The sequence below is a fragment of the Ambystoma mexicanum genome, chromosome 2p (assembly GCF_040938575.1).
Source record: "Ambystoma mexicanum isolate Mex_15411 chromosome 2p, UKY_AmexF1_1, whole genome shotgun sequence".
Taxonomy (NCBI): Eukaryota; Metazoa; Chordata; class Amphibia; order Caudata; family Ambystomatidae; genus Ambystoma; species Ambystoma mexicanum.
In genome coordinates, this window is record NC_090923.1 from 542,201,611 (window position 1) to 542,226,730 (window position 25,120).

General features: G+C 42.6%; 1 protein-coding gene across 3 annotated transcripts in view; it reads left to right on the forward strand.

Moving 5' to 3' along the window:
* Window positions 1-25,120, forward strand: part of FBLN2 (fibulin 2) — a 712,640-nt gene that overhangs the window by 118,826 nt on the left and 568,694 nt on the right. For all 3 annotated transcript variants that reach the window (XM_069643982.1, XM_069643983.1, XM_069643984.1), the window contains exon 2: window positions 9,858-11,282. In XM_069643982.1, the coding sequence (XP_069500083.1) occupies window positions 9,962-11,282 (1,321 nt within the window). In that variant the 5' untranslated portion in view covers window positions 9,858-9,961. The remainder of the gene's footprint in view (window positions 1-9,857; window positions 11,283-25,120) is intronic.

Consider the following 25,120-nt stretch of genomic DNA (forward strand, 5'->3'; position numbering starts at 1 on the left):
TTTATTTTTAAATGTAGAGTTTTGATTTGCATCTTTTCCTTTTGTACATATTTACATATAATAGTAACAATACACTTTTATATGCTTCTATAGCACCTCATACAAGATGTTGCCCACTTCAAAGTGCTCCAATGACAGGTTTTGCTATTATCCAATATTAACACACTCTATTTATGGACCTTAGGAAGACAAAAAGCATAATCGGTAGAGGCTGTACAGGGGTATTTGCATTGTGTGCGTTGGGGGGTTAATCGTGAGGGTGTGGTGCATGGATTTGTGTGCAATATGTGGATGCATTTTTAGTGTGTGGATGCATGTGTGGTATGTGCATGTATATGCAGTCTATAAGTGTATGCCTAATGTGTGGATGAGGGCCTAGACAAGTTGCTAATTTGTCAAAGCAAATATGCTTGTTGTGAATCTTAGTTGACTTAAGCCACGTTCTTACCCATAATGTATAGCATCATATTCAGGCATTCCAACTATGCATATGGAAGCACCATTCAACTGTCCAAATTGATGGATCAGAGGCCAGAGGTATACATATGAAACAGAGATATTTAAAATGAAGGGGCTTACAGTCTAACCGTATATAAATGTAGTAAACATCCGAAATAATGGATTTGTTATGTGGCAGTCATGTGGTAGCAAGATTAGCGTGGATTTTCATAGATTTCGCACTCACGCTGTAATTAATAACCACTCCCCTTGGTATCCTTACAATACTTTGCACAGAAATGCCAGAATGGAAGGCCCTACTTATCTGTCTTTCCTAAATGGAGAAGCAGTGATAAGGCACGAACCACCGAACAATCCACTTTTATGTTTCCCTGTCAAGCTGAAGGTTCACGTGAAACACGTTGCAATTCCAAAAGCAGTAGGGAATTGCCCTTGCCTTCCTCTTTCCGGTTAATTTCTGGTATATACTTCAATCCAGGGGTATTTCACGACTAAGGTACTGTATAGTGCGGAATTTAGACTGCCAGGGATCAAGCATGGCCTCTGTCTGATCTTAAATGACAAAGAGCCGGTGGCAGGTGCTGCCCATGTCCTCTTGTGAAGTGGATCGCCATTGTCTGCTCCTCATGAGTGGAGAGAGCAGAACAATTGGTCAAGCACTGCAATACGTTTTTTGTTTCAATTTGAAAATTCCTCCCTTTTTGCATCAATTTAACCAGCAGTGACTGAAGATCTTCCAGTAGAAACAAGTAAGCATTGTCACAGAAGAAACATGCTCACCCCTATACGGTCAAAGACAAACCTTTAAGATAAGGAGCGAGGAAAAGAAGGAGAGTGCACGGATCAGGGTTTTATTTATTTATTTGTTTAGGATTTTTAGTTTAGTTTAGTTTATTATTTGATAATGCGCTACAAACCCAGGGGTAGCCGGGCGCAGCAGTTGCAAGTATACTTAGGCTTAGGTTACATACATACAGAGGATACATTAACATATATACAGTACAAATATACAAGTATACATGAGATACAGCATGTGAATCTCTCTCATTGGTCAGGTGTCAGATACTTAGATCAAACAGATATTCAAATAATCTGGTGTCAGAACAGAGTCAAGGGGCGCCGTGATAGGATTGATTTCAGCAGGTTAATTGTTGTTAGTCCAAAGCCAGCTTTTCACCTTACATCTGAATCTAGAGTAGGGAAGATTAGTTCTCAGTTCCATGGGGAGTGCGTTCCAGGCACAGGCAGCTCTAACAGGGAAGCTTACTCCACCTGCTTTAGTTAGTCTAAATCTGGGAATTTCAAGTAGGGAGTGATTAGAGGCCCTGGTGTGGCGAATAGAGGATTTTCTGGTCAGTCTGGCTGAGATGTATGGGGGCGCAGTGTTGTTCAGTTCTTTATGTGTGAGGGATAGTGTTTTAAGGAGAACTCTATCACTGATTTTTAACCAATGATTGTCTTTCCTAATGTTAGATATGTGAGCTCTACGGGGTATGTCCAGGGCTGCTCTAAGAGCGTTGTTCTGCAATATTTGTAGTTTGTTTGTGACAGTTTTGTTGGCGCCCACATATAGGGCGTTACAGTAATCCAATTTGGACATTACTAGGGCATTGGCTAGAGTGATACAATTGGTTTTAGACAAGTAAGGTCTGCAGGCCCTGATTAGTTTGCAAGTGTAGGCTGTGGAGGAAGCCAGGGAGTTGATTTGTTTTTTGAGCGATAAGGTGGAGTCGAGGTAGAAACCTAGTGTAAGGTTTTATTCTCAACTGAAGGTGTGTGTCTTCAAATAGCTTGGAGTTTACGTTTTTGGATCCCTAATTCTTTGAGGTGTGGGGTGAACCATGAGTTAAAGTGAGATTCTCGTTTACTTTTGCGCAGTTTGATAGGGGAAATAGTATCCAAGGCTTTGGAAATAGTGTTGTTGAATGTCTCAACTAATATATTAGGATCAGAATTGATAGCGCAGGCAGTGAGGGCTGGTAGGAGGAGTGGAAGTAGTTTTTCAGCTGTGATTTCTTTTTTACTTCTAGTAGGCATAGGTGGAGCTGTTTCAAGCTTGTCTAGTTTAGGAGGCTCTATGATAGTAGAGAAGTAGATAAGGTGGTGGTCAGTCCATGATTGGGGTAAGATGTTGGAGATGGTGGTGGCACAGTTTCAGTTAGCTATCCAATCTAGTGTCCGCCCTTTTATATGTGTAGGGGCTAAGACTTTTTGGGTAAGGCCATGATCGACTAAGATAGATTGAATGGAATGGGCCTGTCTGTCCGTGTCATCATTGAAACCTAGGTTAAAGTCACCTAGTAGCAGGAGCTGAGTGGAGTCTTTGATGTTCGTGGTGAGGAGGCTAGATAGATCTTCCTCAAAATTACCTAGAGGGCCTGGAGGTCTGTACACCAGAAGGACAGTTAGTGTACTGTTGTTAGAGATGGGTATTTTAGCAGAAAGAAGTTCACAAGATGTGACATCTGGGTGTGGGGTGAGCCTTACTGCCAAATTTGTTTTGGCAATAATGGCCAGGCCACCTCCCCTAGAGTTAGGCCGGTCAACTCTAAGTATATTGTAGTTGTCTGGTATTGCAATCATGAGTGCAGGGCCAGCAGCATCATAAAGCCAGGTCTCGGTGATAGCTAGGAGATCTAGGTTGTCCATGGCTAGTATGTCAGCAATTTCTGTGTTGTGTGCTATAAGGGACCTAGCATTGCTGAGGGCTCCTGATAAGGTAGGAGTCGTGATTATTTTTTGAGTGGGTCTGAGATTAGGAAGATCGGGTCTTTTCTGGTTGTGGGAGAGGTCAATGTGTTTTTAGGGCGTCTTTCTGCATCTAGGGCAGAAGGGTTGGAGTCAGAGGCAGTTATAGTAAGTGTAGGACCAAGGGGTCTAGTTCTTTTGTTTTTTAGGTCATACAGATGTGGTAGTCTCGCTCTAAGTCGTATATTTCTCTCTTGAAGGTTACAAGGTGTGGTGTTAGTGTTGGCCATTGTTGTGATAATAGTGAGAATGGTCCAGAGTAGGGAACAAAGTATGTATATAAGGTAGGTTTTGGTAATGCGCATGTTGGGAGGCAGGTGGTGATGGCACCTAGGTGGGACAATCCCAGCAGTAATTAAGAATGCAGAGCACAAGGGCGGCACCTCAGTGCAACAATCCCAGCAGTAGTTAAGAATGCAGAACACAAGGGCGGCACCTCAGTGCAACAATCCCAGCAGTAATTAAAATTGCAGAACACAAGGGCGGCACCTCAGTGCCACAATCCCAGCAGTAATTAAAAATGCAGAACACAAGGGCGGCACCTCAGTGCCACAATCCCAACAATAATTAAAAATGCAGAACACAAGGGCGGCACCTCAGTGCAACAATCCCAGCAGTAATTAAAAATGCAGAACACAAGGGCGGCACCTCAGTGCAACAATCCCAACAATAATTAAAAATGCAGAACACAAGGGCGGCACCTCAGTGCAACAATCCCATCAGTAATTAAAAGTACAGAACACAAGGGCGGCACCTCAGTGCAACAATCCCAGCAATGACTAAAAATGCAGAGAGTGGGGGCGGCACACCTAGGTGCAACCACGTAGTCCTTCAGTGCACGACAGCAGTAGAGTACCAGCAGGCTAAAATACAATTGTCCTAGGTGTGGCGCAGTTTAAGTCAAATGCAATTGTCACAAATAATACTGCAATGGGCTAGATGGGGTGGTCCTGTGTAAAGCAAGGGGTAGGCATGACTACTCAAGTAGCCGGGGGTAACTAAAGATAGGCTCGGGTCGTGGATAGGGCTCCAGTCAGTTTAACAGTAAGGATAAAACATAACAACATAAGTAGGCAGACAGTACCTTGTAAAAATTGAGCGTGAAGCGCATCAGGACCTGGGTTGTCGGGTGGGCAATACCAAAAATGTCACACCAAATAAAACTATGACAGGCAACTATATTTTTGGTAGTAATATCGAATGTAAAGCAATCATTGTATGGGTTATGTCACGGGGCATGCAGGAGGCCATTGAAGTTCAAGTGTGCAAACGAAAGTTAGTTTTTGTATAGGATCAGAGGGGTGGCCACGCAGGGCTCAGGACGGTTGGAGTTTAGAAGCCAGCGTAACGTAATGTTGACTGAGGCAAGGTATAATATGGGCCGGTGACAAATAACGATAAAAATCAGGTGGTTTGAGGCATCATGTGCTTGTGCTCTTAAGTTTGACTGCGGCCGTGTTCAGGGCATCAGTGCAGCTGTAGAAGTTCTTGGGCTCGGTATGGGTGATAGGGTGGGCTGTGCGATCCAGGCGAGGTGGTGGTGCGGAGGCGGTCGCTCAGGAGGCAGGGTTCATGGCTCTGGGCTCGAGCAGCTCCAGACAGGCTCACGACAGGGTACACTGCCTTGAGTAGTGTGCCTTTGGGAGTGGGCCGGCTTAGAGCCTGCCAGGCTCTCTATTGGCCAACAAATACAGAAGGTGGGGCAATCAGCTGTATGAGCTGGTCCTGGTGTGTTTACACACACGGGACTCGCTGGATGCAGTTTCGGTCGGCCATTTTGGAATGGCTAATGGCCTCGTGGGCGGAGATGGTGCTGGCTGTACTCCGGTGCTGTAGGGGCCAGGTCAGGACTGTGCAGGCACCTCGAGCAGGTGCAACACAGCAAAAATAAATATGGCAATGATCCGTGGGGCAAGAGGCGATTTTCGGGTGAGAGTGATGCACCAGGGTGATGCAGGGAGAGGAGAGGCAGGGGCCCTACCTCGTATTCCGTGTGTGCCTCCAGGCACGCCACTGCTGCAGCAGTGGGGGGAGCTCCAGCTCCTCCGTGGGCGATGTGGTGAATGCGGCTCCTTTTAGATTGCAAAACACAAAATACATTGTTTCTAGATGCTGAACAAGATGGCGTGGGGGGGAAGAAGGAAGGTGAGTCTAGTTTGAGAAAGAGGTAGAGCTTCAAGAGTTCCCAGGAAGAGAGAGACAGGTGTAGACAGTTACAGCTCGAATAAAGAGCCATATCTTTATAATTTCCATAAATTTAAGCAGGGAATATGCATGGGGGATCTGTGAAGATAGAGTGCTCTGCAGAGAACGAGGTGCCATTGAGAATCATCTGTCTCCTCTGCCAGGGCGATCGGATGGGGAAACTTTTAGGAAATCTGAGTAGTTTGAAAGTGATGTTGTGTTGCAAAAGGGTTCTCTTAGGAAAGACGTAATGTAAGAGTGGTTTTAGATGCCGGCAAAGAGGTGGCCTACTGCAGTTTGCACAAGGTGCAATCTCTTCATATGGCAAAATTAGTGGAGTTTGCATGGTCTAGTCATAGGTTGATGAGTAAGTGTACAGTGGCTTTATGATTATCATGTGGAAGAAAGGGGAGAATTTTCCATAGAGTCTTAGGGTGTACATTCCAGTAGACAAGACTTATTTTCAGTGACGAAATCAAGAGTTGTGGGATGTTTGTGAACCATGAGGCCCTTTTGTGATGAATCTGCAATCTCTTTAGGAATTAGCTTACATTAACTGTGCTTGTGTTCAATTGCACTGTTGTGTTACTTTCATAGAGTGGAGTAAAATTTGGTAGGAAGCTTTTGCACAGAATGATCGACAATCACACTGGCTTGCATGTAATGTAATGTAAGCGGTCTTGCATAGAGCCTGTTTGCCAATATTGGTGGCCTCGCTGTGCTTGTCTCAATAAGAAAAAGGGGTGTGCGGTCCATTAGTGGGGCAGTGGGAAAGGCAGATACGAAACCTGAGGTTTTGAAGGTGTTAGGTCAGATGTACCCAGTTCCTGGCCGTCAATCTGCTTTCTATGGATTTGGCAGAGAAACAAGGGAGTATGTGTTCCATAGGGAAGAGCCCATGATCTGATAGACTACAGTGCTTTGGGCCTGTTTAGCCGATGATGTGGGAGAGTGTGACAGAGCTAAAGATAAGAGCATAGTCGTCGCTCGGGTTAGCATGATGCATTAACAGCTATGCCTCAGGTGGCCGTTTTTGGGGGGTTTGTGTGCATACTGTAAGTTGATTAGGCAATAAGCCCCTCGACTGCAGGCCATTACCGCATACGGTAATGCCCCAGGGACCCATAGTTACAGGTCCAAGCATAGCGAGGGCTTTAATGAAGGCCCTTGGGGGCTTTTCCATATGCTGTAATGGCCTGCAGTGGAGGGGCTTATTGCCGTTAGTACCCCGGCCCGTTAGACTGGGGTACTAATGATGGGGTTTTTTTCAGCTGCAAGATGTGTGACGTTTTGCCCTACATGGGCAAGCATAAGCTGAAGCAGGGCATAAGCAGGTAAGCTAACAAGAAATGGCAGGTAAGCTAACAGGAAAGGAAGAACAATAATCGAGACGTGAAAATAGAAAAGTAAAGATACGAGTTTCAGATGCAGAGAAGGTAAGAAAAGGGTAGATATTATGAAAAATGTGCAGCTGAAGGCGTCAGGAAAAAGCAAGAATAGAAATATGATGAAATAAACCAAGAGGTTGGTCTAAAACACCACCTAAATTGTGAGCAGATAAAGAAATAACAAGATAATAATTGGAAGAAATAGAAGAGGCTATTAACAAGGAGAGAGGGAGGGAATGAAAAAAGAGAATCTCAGTTATTAAAGGTGTAAGATGTAGAGAGTGAGAAAGAGTCCAGGGCGTGACTGGTGGAAAAAAAGTCAGAGAGAGAGAGAGGAATTTAGAGAGAGAGCAAGAATAGGATAAGAATGGAATAAGATCAAAGAAACATCAGCATAGAAATGGCAGTGGAAACCAAAAGACAAAAGTGAGACAAAAGTGAGAGTGTTCCTGAGGAGTGAGAAAGTGAGTGGCTAAGGACTGCATCTTGAAGAACCCCAGCGTGTAAAGTTTGGGACATAAGTGTTTCTGCCCAAGAAGCAGAGTAAGTTTGATACAAGAGATAAGAGGAGAACCAATAAAGTGCTGCACCAGATATACCAAGACAAGAGAGAGAAGTGCAAAGAACCGAAAGATGCACTGTGCCGAAAGCAACAGATCATTCAAGCAGAACTAGTAGAGACAATTGCTCATCAGTAAGTGCAGCAGATTGAGCAGCATGGACCCCCAATTGTAGAAGAGGAAGTAGGGAATTAGACTCTAGATATGCAGAAAGCTGGGAATAGACAGCATGTTCCAGGCTTCTAGAGTCAGGAGGAAGAAGGGAACTAGAGTCTTTGTTAGCAGTGAGAGAGGGACCAAGAACTGTTTTTTTTAAAAATGCGGAGAACATTGGCATGTTGAAAGGAAGAAAGAAAAATGCCAGAAGAAAGTGAAGGGTTTACCAGAGAAGTCATATAAGGATAACCCCGTAGAATAAGAGCAGAAGTATGTACATTTAGCTTTGTTATGCCCCACCAATCCCCCGGTGCCCACACGTATGGATTTGTGCATGTTATTTGTATATCTTACAACTGGTATTAAGTGTGAAACTTGCAGTCAAGGACCAGATAGAATATCTGTTTCAGGTTTTAGAGGTAAATGGAAAGGCATAATTGCTGCTCAAATGTTTCACTGTCACAAATGTGCTTATGGCCTTCACACTATCAGATCATCATTACATCAGTTATAACTAGCATGTTTACATGAATGTCGATGCCCTGTGTGCATGGGCAAGGCAGGTAAACTGGTGCTGTATCTTGGTGGAGCACAATGACCCCCTATTGCTATAAGCAATAGTTATCAAACAGTACATGGCTTTCTACACATGGTCCCAGATATCATGTATGTTTCGGTATGGCCAAGATCTACTTTCCGGTCGTGCAATAAATAGAGGGGTTAGCTTTTACAATGTTCTGTTGGACATCATTTACATTTTTGGGACTTAAAAGTGTCTTATAAGAGATGCCTTGCAGGATTGTATAGAGATCAAGGGCATTTAATGTGCCCTCATATTAGGTTGTGTATGTTGCAGGCTGCGTGCCTCAGCTGCTAAGTTAAAATGTTTAAAATATTTAATCAATCAGCAGAGACCAACATTTCCTGTAATAGGAGTCACATGATAAAAGGAACCTCAGCGTTCATGTTCTTTGACTTGGCCCCATCCTTTACGAGACCAATGCAATGAACAACTAAAAATGCCAAAAATATGTCGCTTGTAATTAGGAGAATATCCAGTGAATGGATGGCTTTGAAAATGTCCACTAGGGTTTGGTTCGCTAGTCTCTGATTTAATTGGAAGTCAGTGTAGGCAGTGTAAAATAGATGGGCCTTGCGTCAAACAAGGTTACCATTCAATATAATTCTGTTCAGCTCCCAACGCTTTCAGCTGCTTTCAGGATACGCTATACTACTAAGTCTGGAGCTTATTGGAAGTAGGCTACAATAAGTTTCCTTTTTAATCGAAAGTATGTGTAAAATCATTCTAGGAAACTAACTACTCTGGAAAGAATGGAATACAAGGAGCATACTCAATCATAGTCATGCATTTTGCTAGCTATGTCAGAGTTATCAGGCATGATGCATGCCATTTGATTATATCAAGGAGGTAACATGTCTGTACCAGAACCTAGAGTCAATGTGGTGTGTTGTGGTGTGTTGTACTGATGCAATCATTTGCTCACACTATGATTGGGTAGTGCATGAACCAGAATTAGTTAATTCACAAAACTGACTGAGCTACACAGTAGATAATTCTGGGTTGGAACTTTACATTATCATTTAAGAAATAGCATGAAAAGAATACTTCTATGTGGCACGATGTTTTGTCCGCCTGAATATATGCAGGGTTCAAAATAACGGGGAGACATAGGACATTTGTATCCTCAATGTAGCTTAATTGAAGAGAGTAGTTAGCATAACACAGACAACCTGGAGCTACTCTGAACTCCAAGAGAACTGTTGCCATGCAGAAATGTGCACTTGACAGTACACCTATGCTGGCCCTCTGGGATGCGCAAACAAGGGGGCTCATGGGAGTGTCTCTCTACCTTCCTACATCCCGGGTTACAGTCTCAACCAGAGTCTTTAGCTCACCATCTTTTCACAGAAGATAAATCTCCTCGGGTATGCCCATAAATATGCATTTTTATCAGTTCTGGCTTAGATTTATGTTTGGGAGAATAATTCAAAATTATGCAAAATGATTAACAAGTCAACTTCTGTTCTTTTCAGAAGTCAGATGTTGATCATGAAAATAATATCGAGCAGAATTCCATCCATCCACACTCTTTCTACTGTGCATGATTTTAAGAACTGAGTTAGAAAGTGTTCCCACTTGTTTTTATATTACTACATTTGGAGTCACCGAAAATGTATTCGAAACAAAATTTGTATAGCTTCTTGATTTACGATGAAACTCAAATGCATAATAGGTGTTAGTTTGCAACTAAACATAATGAACTGTCTTCATTTTTAAAAACATTGTGATTCATCCTTTGCATTTGTACTTTAACAATGTTCTTTTTGTCCATCAATATAGGATCTGAAAGAAGAACTTAATTCACTGGATAATTGAAGACCCCGGACCAATCTACACTGTTTTGCTTAAAAAAGAAAGGGTCCATATTTGTGCTTTACTGATTGATGAAACTGGTTGATATGTACAGGTTAACACACCTAGGATGCCTGGGCCCTGCCCTCTTGGTATTGTTCTTGTCTGGACTGTCAAACGCTCAAAAGGACTGCACAGGAGTGGAATGTGAACCGCTGCAACACTGCATTGAGGAGGTCCTTGAATCAGATGCCTGCTGTGCCTCCTGCCTGCAGCGGGGATGTACTTGTGAGGGCTACCAGTACTATGATTGTGTAAATGTAGGATTTAGGCATGGCAAGGTACCAGAAGGCGAGTCCTATTTTGTTGACTTTGGCAGCACTGAGTGCTCATGCCCAAAAGGAGGTGGTAGAATCAGTTGCCAATTTATCCCCTGCCCGGAGCTGCCTGCAAATTGCATTGATGTCTTACAGCCAGCAGACGGATGCCCACAGTGCGGAAGCATTGGATGTATCCAAGAAGATGACAAGTATGTGGCTGGCCATACATTCCAAATGCCCCCATGCAAAGTGTGTCATTGCCCAAATTCTGGGGGTGAACTTATGTGTTACCCCTTGCCCGAGTGTGACGCAGCCACATTCATTACCCCATCCAAAGTGGAGAATGAGGACATTGATCCAGAAAGTCATTATGATGATATTTACAGTGATGATCAGGATGCGCCTGAAAGCGAGGCCGCGCAACTGGAAAGCCCTAAGACACACAGGAGTTATATAACGAGTCTAGATACTGAAAATAGCACAGAGCAAGACGAGGGGTACGCCCATTCTGAGAAAAGCATATTGTCTTCCAAATTATCTGAATCGACCGAAACAACTGACTTATCTACTGTCTCCTATCTGCATAAGCCCTCTACTCTGTCTGACCTTAGCAGCGACTCCGAAGAGAATGAAGATGATGCAAGTATAACAGAGACTCCTGACACACAGGATGAAAGTGAACCACCCACACAATCCCCTGTGCACGAAAGCGAGGAAGAGAACCTTGGATTTATCACAGAGCCGCCACAGGCAGAAATGCTGCCACAGGACCACAAAATCCAAGAGCAGAAAGAGAACTCTACAGATAAGGGAGATGTGGCCGTTCCAACCCCAGGACAAGCAGAAAATGACCTGGAAGAGTCTGGCCCTGCTGCCTCAACAGAGGGACCGAGCGAGCAAGAGTCCCCAGAAAAAGTGCACGGAGACGATACCCGGCCTAGCATTCGATTTGGCCCTACAACCGTCCCTCCCACTGCGCTCAAAGACCACAGCGAGGCAGCCGTGAGGCAATCACAAACATTGTACCAATACGAACCAGCTGAAGAAACCGAGGATCCCAATTCAATTCAACTCGAGTCCCAGCTGCAGGAAGGTAAGGACTACTTCCGAGGGCACGTTTCATGTTTCCGGTTTCTGTGAGATATACGGCCTGATTTACAAAGCGTGTTCCAATGAGATTGAGCCCTTGTAAAACGCTTTTGTAAATCAGGCCCATAGTATGTAAGAGGAAAAAAGGAAATGGGTGTCCCCCTATACCATGGACCTGGGGAGCAAAGTACATAAAGAACCAAGAAGAGGAGGTTACATGGATAGGTACTATTATAATTTAGGTAATCATATCGTGGAATGGATGTGGAGAAAAAGGAAAAGGTTCAGTCAGGTAATCAATTGTAACTTCATATTTTAATATTCATCAAAAACATTATAAAAACACATAATACATTTGTATAATATCAACCTTAAAAATCATTTGGTTAAAAATTAGTGCAGCACATTTGTATCACTAAATTTCATTAAGTGATGAAACTGCTATTGCAAAAAGTACTGCAGGCAATAAAAGTGCTAAGTGCCAAAGTGCTATATGGCAATTGTAAATACAAAATAGTATGGTATCGTCAACATTACAGTTTCGGCGACAAAATTCTAACTAGTTCACTCAAATGAACTGGTGGTCGCCTTCATCAGGGCGCACTCTAGAGTACAAATCACATTGGAACGTTCTGGTGTCAAAAAATTAACCATTTTTTTTAAATATTGACATAGTTCATAAGAAACCCAGTAGATTCCAGAGATAGAAAACATTGAGTTGTTCCAAACTTGATTGTAGATCTCCAATCTAGATTAATCTGTATGTGGTGTGAGAAATAATTATTTCCAAAACGCAGCCCAACAAGAGAGCAGATGCAAACAATTAACATCTCAAAATATGAAGTGTTTCCAAATTTAAAGCGAAAGGCAGTGGACGGCTATGAAACTGAATGGGATCTTCAATTAATTTTTATGGTTAATTTTTGACACCAGCACGTTGATTTTTAAGGTTGATATTATACAAATGTATTATGTGTTTTTATAATGTTTTTGATGAATATTAAAATATGAAGTTACAATTGATTACCTGACTGAACCTTTTCCTTTTTCCCCACATCCATTCCACGATACAAGTACCTAAATAATAATAGTACTTATCCATGTGACCTCCTCTTCTTGGTTCTTTCCATAGTATTTAAGAGGTATGCGTTTTTGAATTTTTAAAAACATCAAATGTATATGAAAAAGTATTCTCTATCGGTTTCCACAACACCTTGCCAACAGCGTTTCACATCTCTGCGCTCATTTGCTCCTGAAATCACTGCTCACCGCAGGGTTACAGAAACACATTCAGTTGCGCATTATTCAAATTGTTTTTTCCACGCTGATATTCTCGCAGACAAATGGCCTGTCGTGCAGAAAAATGCCACATATGCATCAAATCTGCCTTCTAGCGCGGGTGCTCATGGCGTCCAAATGACTTGAATATCATCCCTTCTGACTATCTGGGTGCCAACTGCTGCAGCTGTTCCATCTGATTTGTGCATGCAAAGTGCTTCTTAAATAAACAAGCTCTGCACTGCATTCTAATGTTTAAAGACATTTATAATGACATGCACTCGTATCCAGGATGATGACAGAGATCACAAGTGAGTCAGCGCATATGACTTTGCATTCTGATAGTTGTAGTTCTAGTGTATCCATTGCAAAATTTCAGGACTGAAGCTGAGAGTGGCCCTGCCCTTCTTTAGGAAGGTGCTCCCAATCTGTAAGGGGCTGATTGAATACCATCTTGAATCGGTAGGTTTGGAGGGATCTCTTGCAAGCGACACAGGTAGCTTTTGTTTAGAGCGTGTGGACGGGTGTATCAGTTACTACAGGTACAGCTCACTCATGGGGGGCCTTAGGGAATCGAACCTGTAATTTCCGGTACCCTCAGAGTCCAAAAAAATAACCTAATAAAACATTAAAAAAAATTAAAATGTGTCTTACATAATGCAAAACACATAAGGCCAATGTAGTGCTTTCATTTGTAAACAATCTAAAAATAGTTCGATTCATTAAGAATGCAAAGATTGGTGGTTTTCCTAATCTCTTTCAAAGACCTGTACAGGTGCTAGGAAGGAGGCACTCAGCACCCTGCACTGTCTCATGGACAATTATTTAAAAAACATTAAGGAGATCTTGTCTGATATCACTGCAGTTGTTTCCCTAAATGAACTCTAGAACTCCGGCCCATGCAGAGAAACAAATGGCTCTTCTACCGCCTCTCCTGCCTGTTTCACGTGGTGGGTGAGGTGAGCATGTTGACCCCACCCCAGCCCCCATTCAGAGCAGGAAGAGGGTGCAGTGAATTAAGGGTCCTGACCCCTGACCTGCGCTGCTAGCTAATCCCTAGCCTGGATGAAGTCCTGTGAAGATGTCACTGTCGCTGAAGGTAAGTAACAAGTTGCAAATGTGTGTGTGTGTGAGAGAGAGGTGGGGCACTGCTTATGTGAGGGGTTTGGAATGGTGTCTGAATGTGCTATGTGAGTGCATGCGCATGCTTACGTGTTAGCAAGTTTGTGCGTATTTGCAAGTGTGATCATGTGTGTATTTTTTACGTGTGAGCGAGCGTGCGTGTTTATGAATGCTCGAATGAGATTGAGTCTGTGCAGGGTGTGTGTGTGTGTAATATGCCGAGTGAACAAAGTGGGGGGCTAAGGGAAAGGGCATTGTGTAGATAGGAGCTAAGGCGGGGACTCTGTAGAGGTAGGGGAAGATTGTTGGGTGTTACATTCCAGCATGTACAGATTATCTCAATGTGGCATGGTGAGCCAATATTACTGCCATTATGGGCAAATACATTGTGAGTGTTCTTACGTGGGAGTGCTGGCCTATAGTGGCAAAGACTGCATGAGAATGCTTTCATACAGCTGCATGGCACCATTACTGGTATTATGGGCTAAGACAAAATGAGTGTTCTTATGTGGTACACTGCAAGACAGCGACACTGCCCAACGGGGCGTGTTTTTGTACAGTTTCATGGCAATATTACTGGCATTATAAGCAAATACAACATGAATGTTCATACATGGGATTACTGGCACATAGTGGAGTAGCGTGAATAGGCATGTTTTCATACAGTGGCATTGCAATATTACTGGCTTTATGCATAGAGACAATGTGAGTGTTCTTACGTGGGAGTACTGGCATACAGTGGCACAGCCTGCAAGGACATGCCTTTATACAATAACATGGTAATATGTATAACTTCATGGGCGAAGACAACGTCAATGTTCTTACATGGAGGTAGTAATAAACAAAAAGGAATCAGAACTGAATCTGGTCCTAGGTGTGCTACCCCCTGCTCTCCAAACGGAGTTGCTCCAAATCTGTTGCAATGTAGTTGTGTTGATTACAAAATCATAAATCCGTACTCAATTAGTAAAATCATGAAGATTTTTATCTTCTCTTTTATTACTGAGGCTTAGACGTCATGCAATCATTCAGCGCCTGTTAGTGTATTATGCCAATGCATTTCGGACATTGTCCGTCATCAGGGCTCTTGGCACTCTCACCATCACTTTACACTATTATATATAATTAAATCAACCAAAATAAGCCAAAATAATAATAAAGCAAAATGATAATAATCAAAAGTTATAATAAATTAAGCAACCATTTGTCATATGTATACATATTCATATCCAAAAATCATTTTAAGTTGCAATTCGTAATTATACTCACCAGTTGTTTGTAATACATGCGTTAAAATGTTCAATTCGGTGCAACAACATGATCAAATAGGTCAAAATTTAAACCCATATAATAAAATATATCAAAATTAAAACACATACCATTTTTGCAGGTTTCAATTCCCCGGGTGTGTGTCATCATAGATAAACAAAAAAATGTAATAATAAATACACATGAGTGTCTAAACTGGGCATTTTGTCCAATTAGAGCTACTGTTCAATACATGTTGTGTACCTGTAAAGTGGCGGCAATGCAAGCCTCCCTTCTCTTGTGCTATTCCGTAATGCCTCAGTATCTTGTATTCAAAGTTAACCTGTAAAGAATCATCATGTTTATATTTATGTGTCTCCCGTATCTATTCACCCATTTGTTGTCACGTATTAATCCCTGCTTACCTGTGTCAACTATAATCTTCTCGTAACATCCCGTGTCGCGAAAACCTGTGGCCTCGCTAGACGCTGGTTTTCACTGTTTGGATACTGTTACTAAGCGACCCGCGCGTGCGCGACGGAATGTTATTTTCACTTTCCCGTTCTTGCCGCGCACCGGCGTTACTGTCAACATTGGTATGTTAACCAACATGTATCTTCATGTCTGTCTCTTGGTTTGACTAAGTAGTCAAACCAAGAGACAGACATGAAGATATCACTAAAAGACGCAATCAAAGAGAGTCCTATTGGATAGACAGACTGAATTCATTGAAGCCTGGCGGAATCAATGAAGAAATAAACTACACATTTTTTTTGTAACACACAACTAACGAGGAACAGCTAATGGATAACACTACAGGAACTTTGAGTATTTAATTTGGTTAAGTTGATGTTTTTTTGTACAATCTACACTTTCATGGCATGGATCATGTTTAGGGTAACGGTGATCTGAACACTGCATTAGGGTGAGATGATGTTGAACTATATGTGCAGTGCCCATAATGGGGGGACATTCCCATTCAGAACTTGTTTTTGAGCGGGACCCAAGGCAGGAACCTGTTTCCTGTCTCGTTCATTCCAGTTTCTGGACACTTGAACTACTGCAGGTTGTTACAATCATGAACTCTGGTGGAATACTTTGCCACTTATTTTCTGATGTTTCCTAATTCTTGTAAAATGTTTTGGATAATTACAATCTCTTGACAGCAATTGATACACATGAAATGTAATTACAAACGCAATCAGTTGGTTTTTGCAAAAGTGACATCTATACAATGATGTAGTTTATATATTATCTAGTAACAAAATTACACATGGATTAGGAGCATTGGGTTCACATTAGCTGCATATGCAAGAGCAACCACGTTGTCACTTTAACATACCAATGTTAACAGTAACGCTGGTGCGCGGCAAGAACGGGAAAGTGAAAGTCGCTTAGTAACAGTATCCAAACAGTGAAAACCAGCGTCTAGCGAGGACACGGGTTTTCGTAACACGGGACGTTACGAGAAGATTATAGTTGACACAGGTAAGCAGGGATTAATACGTGACAACAAATGGGTGAATAGATACGGGGCCACATAAAGATAAACATGATGATTCTTTGCAGGTTAACGTTGAATACATGATACTGAGGCATTACAGAGTAGCACAAGAGAAGGGAGGCTTGCATTGCCGCCACTTAACAGGTACACAACAGGTATTGTACAGTAGCTCTAATTGGACAAAATGCCCGGTTTAGACACTCGTGCATTTATTATTATATTTTTTTTGTTTATCTATGGTGACACACAACCGGGGAATTGAAACCTGCAAAAATGGTATGTGTTTTAATTTTGATATATTTGATTATATGGATTTGAATTTTGACCTATTTGATCATGTTGTTGCACCGAATTGAACATGTATTACAAACAACTGGTGAATATAATCACGAATTGCAACTTTAAATGATTTTTGGATATGAATATGTATACATATGACAAATGGTTGCTATCTTTATTATATCTTTTGATTATTATCATTTTGCTTTATTATTATTTTGGCTTATTTTGGTTGATTTATTTATATATAATAGTGTAAAGTGATGGTGAGAGTGCCAAGAGCCCTGATGACGGACAATGTCCGAAATGCATTGGCATAATACACTAACAGGCGCTGAATGATTGCATGACGTCTAAGCCTCAGTAATAAAATAGAAGATAAAAATCTTCATGATTTTACTAATTGAGTACGGACTTATGATTTTGTAATCAACACAACTACATTGCAACAGATTTGGAGCAACTCCGTTTGGAGAGCAAACCAGATTCAGTTCTGATTCCTTTTTGTTTTAGGTGTGCCCCAAATATCAAATCAACACTAATTCAATTTAAGAAAGAGATTCAAAGCATTTAGCAGTGCCCACCCTTTTGAATTCTTACATGGAGGTAGTGCCACAGCTTTCATGGTCATATTTTCTTACAGTATAATGGCAATATAACTGACATTATGGGCATAGACACACTGAGTGATCTTATATGGGGATACTGGCCTATAGGGGCACATCCTGCATCGACATGTTTTTATACAGTGGTATGGCAATACTACTGACATTATGGGCGGAGCCCATGTGAATGTTCTTATGTGTGAATACTGGAATATATTGGCACAGTCAGCATGAACTTGTGTTTTTAAAGTGGTATTACTGGAATAATGGTCAAAGGCAACAGGAGTGTGTTCTTTTGTGAGATATTTGTGAGATAACTGGCATGTATTAGCACAGTTAGCATGGACGTGTCATTCTGGCAGAAAGAACACTGGCATATATTGTGGGCACAACAAACAAGAAACTGTCTTCTACACTGGCAGAACAATGGGATATTTAGTGTGCAAAGGCATTGTGGACAACTGTTGGAAGATGCTCCTGTGTACTGTTGGTAGCCTGGGATCTATCAATTGTTTTCATATCTTACCCTACAAAACCAATTGTAAATTGTACAGATCGTATCTGATTTTTAAAAAAAGGTCACTATAAGAGACAAGATTTTAAGCCTTTATTCTAAAACATTTCTTAGGGAGGGAGGGCTTCCCTTTTGTTTTGCCCTCCAAAACTAAACCCAACTTGTTTTGGGATTACTCGCTACAATGGCACAAATTAATGGGACATGTTTACACCCCTCCAATGACAATATTCTCCAGCCAACACTAAACCTTGGCACCTGTGCCCTGCTTGTCGTTCCACCTTGTTTAATTGTTATGTTATGTCAAAAGGAGGGGGTGTTGCTGTGATTTCGATTATGGCAATGACATACTAGGGTATAATGGGGGGTTGGTGGGGCAGCTTCTGTAAGTATTTGGGGCTTGTGTCCGAGTTGCCTACTGGGCGATGCACAGGAACTTGACTTTCTCTCTACGGAGTGACCAATTTCTTCTTTTTTAACTCTGGGATGTTTGGGAGTCTGCTGTCTACTGCATTCATTTGAATAATGAGTGCAGACTGGGTATTTATTTTTATTTATTCATATTTGTAGAGCGCGCAGCAGCCCGGGGGCATCATGGTAACTCAGCTTCCATAGGAATCAAGCGTCCATGTAGGGCTAGATTCATTAAATGCAGTGCCAGGTGTTCCTATCGCTCCACCTTAATAACGCTGCCCTGGGTGCCGAGTTGTTTTAACCTCCTCTTCGTGCAGGAAGCGCGTTCTGTGATTTAGGGTGTGAATGCATTCTCGAGCCTCCAAGGTAACACCATGGACGGCTTGGCTTTTCCCTCTGATAAATGAAGTGAAAAGCCTCCAGATTTTGCCATGATTAACTGGCGGTGGCCCTTTTCCAAAATACTCTCCACGCTCCATCATAAATTGCTCATGGCAGCCTCACCCTTTCCTGACAACCTGGGAACCCAAACATTCTCAGCTCGGTGGGCCACATTGTTTCTTGCTAAAATCATTATATGAGAACATAGAGCTGGTATGCTGCCATACAACAACCCGTGCCAGCTGATTTAAAAAGATACTCTTATATTTTCTGTGTAGTTTTCGGGATCGGTTTCTCCACTAGTTGATAGCACTGAGCAATAATGGGGGCGGAGGCGAGGGAGTGGGGGGCAATGCAACCCTATGTGAATAAAAAAAATGCTGTTAGACACCAAACATGCTGGGAAGAAATAATAATGTAAAGCACAGTACATGAGATCCCCATCACCAAGCTGTTGAAGTGTAGGAACAGAAGACCTGTACTCTGCATATACTGGTCATTGTCCAGGTAAGACACATGTGAAAAGCTCCTTAGAGCTCATGTAAAGGCTTTCTACAGGTCGGCGGTAACATAATGCCCACGGCCATATTGTATCGTTTCTCCCTCTGGCTAGTGTCCCTCATATGCAGTGGAAATGCCCCTGTGCTGACGCGCCTCGGACGCACCAGCGGAAGCGATGTGTGGAATGTGGTATATACACCAATTTTCACTGTCCACTATAAGGTGGTGGTGGGCTGACAGTGAACTCTCTCATGGTGAGACCGTCACCCTTGTGATGTCTCGGAGCATACACACCCTCTCGGGGCTCCTTAGAACCAGCACAACGACCACCACTATGGGTCCATAGTGATTTGCCAGTCTACCCGTCGTCAGCCATGTTGCCTGGTCTTTACTGGGTGGCATCCATGACTTTGCCCTCCATGGGCGAGCCACATGTGGGCCCATCCTTTCTACCCGCCAAAGCGCTCTCGTCCCTTCGTACATACCGTACCAACCGACCGCCTTTTGCAGTGGTGCGTGCTCCATCTCTTCATGCAGAAGAGAAATGTGAATTTGCTTCTACTCAAGTAGATGTGGGGAAAACATGCAATGAAGGTAAAGATGCTTCAATTGCGCAAGAAATGGTATTGTAGTCGTTTCGATTCCTTGATTTTACACTGAAAGTGACACAGACGTTTTCTTGGAAAGGAAGCCATTGTCTTCCTAACATAAATGTAGCTTTACTTCATTGCTTCTTCACATTGGTCTTCCTCAACTTCTTCCCTGATTATCAAATATTATTTTGTTTTTCACTGAGATTCATGGAATTCACATGCTTAATTTTTCGAAATTTATGGGGGGAAAATCAAAGATTTGAGATTTTCCTTATTACCTTTATGCAGGCGCTTATTGGATTCCAAAGTTAATACATATTGAAGGAGGCCACTCAAGCGGGTCTTGAGAGTGGCAGCAGGAACTAACTTTTAAAACATTCAAATCTCATCCAGACTTTCTAGATGAACAGTGGTGGCACTAGGGTGAGCCAAAAGTAGGCATACGTGTAGGATGACACTTGCAGGGGGAAACAAAATCACCTTAAGGTGGCATCCGTGCCAGGGTGTGTTGAATCATTCTCTATTTGTCTAGGGCATCACACAACCCCTGGCAAAGGCACTGAAGATGCACAGTGATCAAAGACCTCATATGTACAACATGTGCAGGGGGCAACCCCTAACAAGAGTCACACTCTGGGCATTTTATTAACATTTAATTTACCAGTCTAAAACTGCATCACTGCAATTGGTCAAAGCATTACCATACGTTAATTGTTTAATACCTCATTTGACTGCTGAGAAGTGCACACAAAACTTATCATCTAACCAAAACAACCCATACCCTGCTAACATGTTCAGATGTTTTAACTACCCAAGCCTCTCTAGAGTCTTGAAGCCAGAGAGAATGGGGGCATTGCAGCGGCATTCCCAACTCTGCATTATTGGCAGAATAACACCCTCAACCCCCGTCCCACTAAATCCTATTACTATTGTATCCCAGAAGAGCAGGGGATGCTTTACTCACGAATGCCCCCAGACTATTGAGAAACCAAGAGAAAGGAGAGGTTGTGAAGGAATAAGAACTCCAGCACAAAGAGACTCCCAATGCTTTCCATTTGAAATTAGAAGGCCCAAGCAAAACCACGTGTGTAGCTAGGATAGGCACACAATTGAAATTCAAACCTTTCATAGGATTTGCTGAATTCAAAATGTTAGCAAGGTTAATCCTATTGGTTTCCCGATCTGTTTGAAGACTGGCATGTATTTGTGGATAGGATATAAAGATACTATTTACCTCTATTACTGAGTTCAGCAGGGGTGGATCGGGGTCAAAAGCATTCCATGGGCAGCTCATGTGACAAAAGTATTATACAACTTGATAGAAACAGGGCTGTGGCAAGAGCCACACAGCACTGATACGGTGGCCTCCACTAGACTTAAGAAAAACGCCCTTGTCTGGGCGGTTCTACGTTATTTCGCCGCAGTATTTTTCATCGCAGGTTTTTTCATCGCCGTTTTTTTTCTTGAAAAACTCATCTTTTTTTAATTTTTTTTTGTTGAGGGGTTACCCCCCAAACCCCCTTTTTTAAAAAAAATGTTTATTCCCTTACACCCACAACCATATATTTAATTTTTTAACCCCCCCAAAAAAAGAAAACAATGAGTATTTTTTCGAAATAAAAACGGCGATGAAAAAACACGCGATGAAAAATACAGCGGTGAAATGCGTGTATACCGTCTGGGCCAGGATGAAGATGGATGAAGCAGCCCAAATACTGGCACTTTGCCCAGATTATCTTGCATGTAAAATAGGTTTGGACTCAGAGGGTGACCCCGATAATATTAGCCACCATATGCAAGAGCTCTGTATGTTAGGTTTAGACTAGGGACTCTGCAGATTGCTACATTCACAAAATCCTGGGCCCCTAGTGGGGTGGGTGTGTGCCCTCTAGGTGGTCTAGGTGGGGAAACCTCTGTGTACTTTTTGTTTATATGTGATATGTTAAAATCTTGAAGAGTCCAGTACTTGAGACCCTTGCTCAGGAAGGAGAGTACCCGCTCTATCACTTTGTAAAAGCACCATTAATTATAACACTGTGAGCTGCACCTAGGCGGAAAATATGTGTAAATACCGAACGTAACATATGTGCTGTCTAAAAAGGGACGTGCATGTTTTAATGTGTAGTCTGTATTCATTATAGGGCTGCGAGTATACTCTCCCTATTTCTATGCCATTCTTTTACCCTGTCTTACCATGTAATGTGTATATGTGATGTAAATGGGTGATTAAATGTATGGCTTTTTAATTGCTGAATGAGGTCTGATAAATGAAATTCAAACCTTTCATAGGATTTGCGAATTTAAAACGTCAGCAAGGTTAATCCTATCGGTTCCGAGGATACAGATGCTATTGACCTCCACTATAAAATGAACACATTAATTAAGCCATAACTAAAGAACCTCAAAGCGTGGTATATGAATCCTGCCCTGACATCAAATTGACAAACATGTTGGATAAGGTGTTATTAAAAAGAAATGTTCACCTGCTTTATTCTTGTTCTACTAGAACTTTTTTTAACTGATGTATTAATATGTGACAAAATGGCTTCTGGTCTGCAGGAGTACAGGGATGAGTAGTAGTTAAAGTGCTAACTCAGACCACAGTAATACTAAACCAGCATTGATCCTCATCATAAAGATGAAATACGGACAGCCAACAGGTATCCCTCCTTCAGAAGAGTATAGCCTACCCATAGGGTGGGCAATAATCTGCTGAAGCTGGTACAGAAACAATCCAAACAGCGATAACATGGTGATAACAAAATGAAAGAATGTTCAAACAAAGGTTCTATAAAAATATGATCTTTTAATAAACAACTAATAAACACTCTACTGGCCTACCCAGCATGTGTGAGGGGTTGAGTTGATGTCTTCCAACAGTACGAGTCATGGGCTAGATGATGCTTCTTCTGGGTCAAGTTAGCATACGAGAAGGTTGAGTTGATGGTTTCTACTGAGTCAAGTTGGCATTCAAGATTAGATGAGATGATGCTTCTGTTAGATCAAGTCGGCGAACGAGATGTAGTGAGTCGGTTGCTTCTACGGATCAAAGTTCGGGTCAAGTCAGGGGAAATCTGTTTCAATTGGTCGAATCAGCTTCTGGATGGCTCGAAGAGCAGGTGAATGGTTCAAAGCACTTGGAGATCCAAAGGCAAATCGCAGATCCTATAGCAGCATGAAATTGGTTGTGCACATTCAAGCCGGCTCAGAAAGAATCTTTTAGTGGTAAACAGGCTTTGTGCTGCTGTCCGGGCATTGCAGTCACTAGGAATCCCATTCCAGAGTCTCAAGCCAAGATTGGTCATTTATTCTGCCCTTCGCCAACAGGAAGGTTTTTAGAGGTCATTTGCAGAGTCTTATCACCTCCAGTGTGCAGGTCCTGGGAACCATTGTTTCAGTTTCAGTGAGCCTTGTACAGACAGCTGGTCAACCCAAATAGGCTTTTGGGACGATAAGGGAGAACAGCTTTCTTCTCCAATAGCGCTTATCTTCATCCCTATGTTCGAGCGCATTGGAGTAGTCTGTAACCCAAAAAGAATTTCATGTGAATCCTTCTTCAAAGGTGTTCCACAGATGACTAAACTGAGTGGAGGGTCTCCCCCACTTATATAGGCAAAATGCTACAGTAGTTTGGTCCAGAGCAAGTCTGTTTCTAAGGGTACATTCCATGCTTCTGTAACAAGTGTCTTTTGTCTGCAGGTAGCGGGGAGTGGGGACAGGTAGTTTGGGAACCACAGCAAACTCCAAGATGGAGAAACTGTGATAAAATAGCCATCTAGTTTGAAGAGGATAGACTGAGCTTTCTTGATGTTTATTCACACAAAACGATGGGGCTACTTCTGTTGCTGAGAGGCCTGCTAATCAGACCCCCTTTTCATAAATATTCCATGCCAAAAGTATAGAGTACACATGTGCCTTTCCTGAGACACACTGCAGGTGCCCTTAGCCCCCACCCTGTAGCAGCACAGGGCAGGTGTAAACGTAATATGTGCATCCCTGAAAGCTTCTATGACGCAAAGTTCCTGCAGGAAGAAGTGGCTTGTACATTTTCTGCATCTTGCATCTAACTTCTAATAAGTGTATGCCTTAGTCGGTCTGGTGGAAGCTAGTTGCACTGCTGTTAGACAATGGTAGGTGCATGAAGAGCAGGTCATCAAGGATACAGACCAGCTTGTCAGGGTGTTTGATGGCCTCAGCCCTTGCCCATTGGCAATGGAAGAGTTTACTTGGAAGCGGAAGATCTCCCAGTGCTTCTTTGAACCCCTAAGCCAACCCTGCTGGAGTACGCTGAGCCCATTTTGAGACATGCAAGCCCGCTGGCCACTGAAGGCCAATATCTGCCTTTCCAAATCTGAGGCTGCTGAGTCTTCCAGCACCTCTTACCCCACATTAAATGTTTCATTGTTTCCAGCACTGCATCTCCCTCACTTGACAGCTGCCCAGCTCGAAAGGCACCCTGAATTGAATCTGAAAGCTTGCCTCAATGTAATTGTGCCCCAAAGACAAGAACAAAAGGTACTGTGTAGTGGCTCTGCCACCCTAGTCCACGTTTGGGGCCATAGAGACGTTTAAGCCCCCACCTACCTTTTTCATAAGGTCATGTACTTTGAACAGTGTGACTTTTTTCCCCAATCTGATTTATTAGTCAACCCTTCCAATCCGACACAGTTATGAAATTTTGAACCAGAGGTGCAAGCACCTCTGCTTGTTGGACATTTGAGTTTGTGAAGCTGTGTTCAAGAATGTATGTATGTATGTATTCATAGTTATAAAGTGCCGGTAGCCCACAGGCATCAGGGCGCTTGGACATTACAACAGAAATGGCCAGGCATAAGACCTGACCGCTTCCTAAACCAGATTGGTAGCCCTATGTGCCTGGAAACCTGAATTCCTTATCTGAAAAGGTGTGTCTTAAGACGTTTCGGTGGTTGTTTTCTGTTCTTAATGCTTCGGGAAGATTGTTCCAAAGTTGTGGAGCCAGAACTAGAAAACAACTACCCAGACCAGATTTCAATTTGAAATTGGGAACAGACAGGAGACTCTTACCTACGGATCGTAACCGTCTCAGGGGGGTGTATGGCACTAAACTGTTCTTAAGGTAACCTGGGGCTTTGCCGTAAAGGCACTTATGCACCAAAGAGAGGGATTTAAACTTTATTCGTTCCTCAACTCTGAGCCAATGGAGGGAAACTCTTTCACTCGTAACATGATCTCTCTTCTTCAAATTTCTGACTAGCCTGACTGCATCATTCTGAATCACTTGGCATCTAGCTAAATCCTTGACAGATGCCACTATCAGAAGAGCATTTCCATAGTCGAGCCTTGATAACACAATGGCTCTGGCTATGGTGGCCAGGTTTGACACTGTCTTGCTGCCACTGCAGGATGCCTGCTGGAGATGAC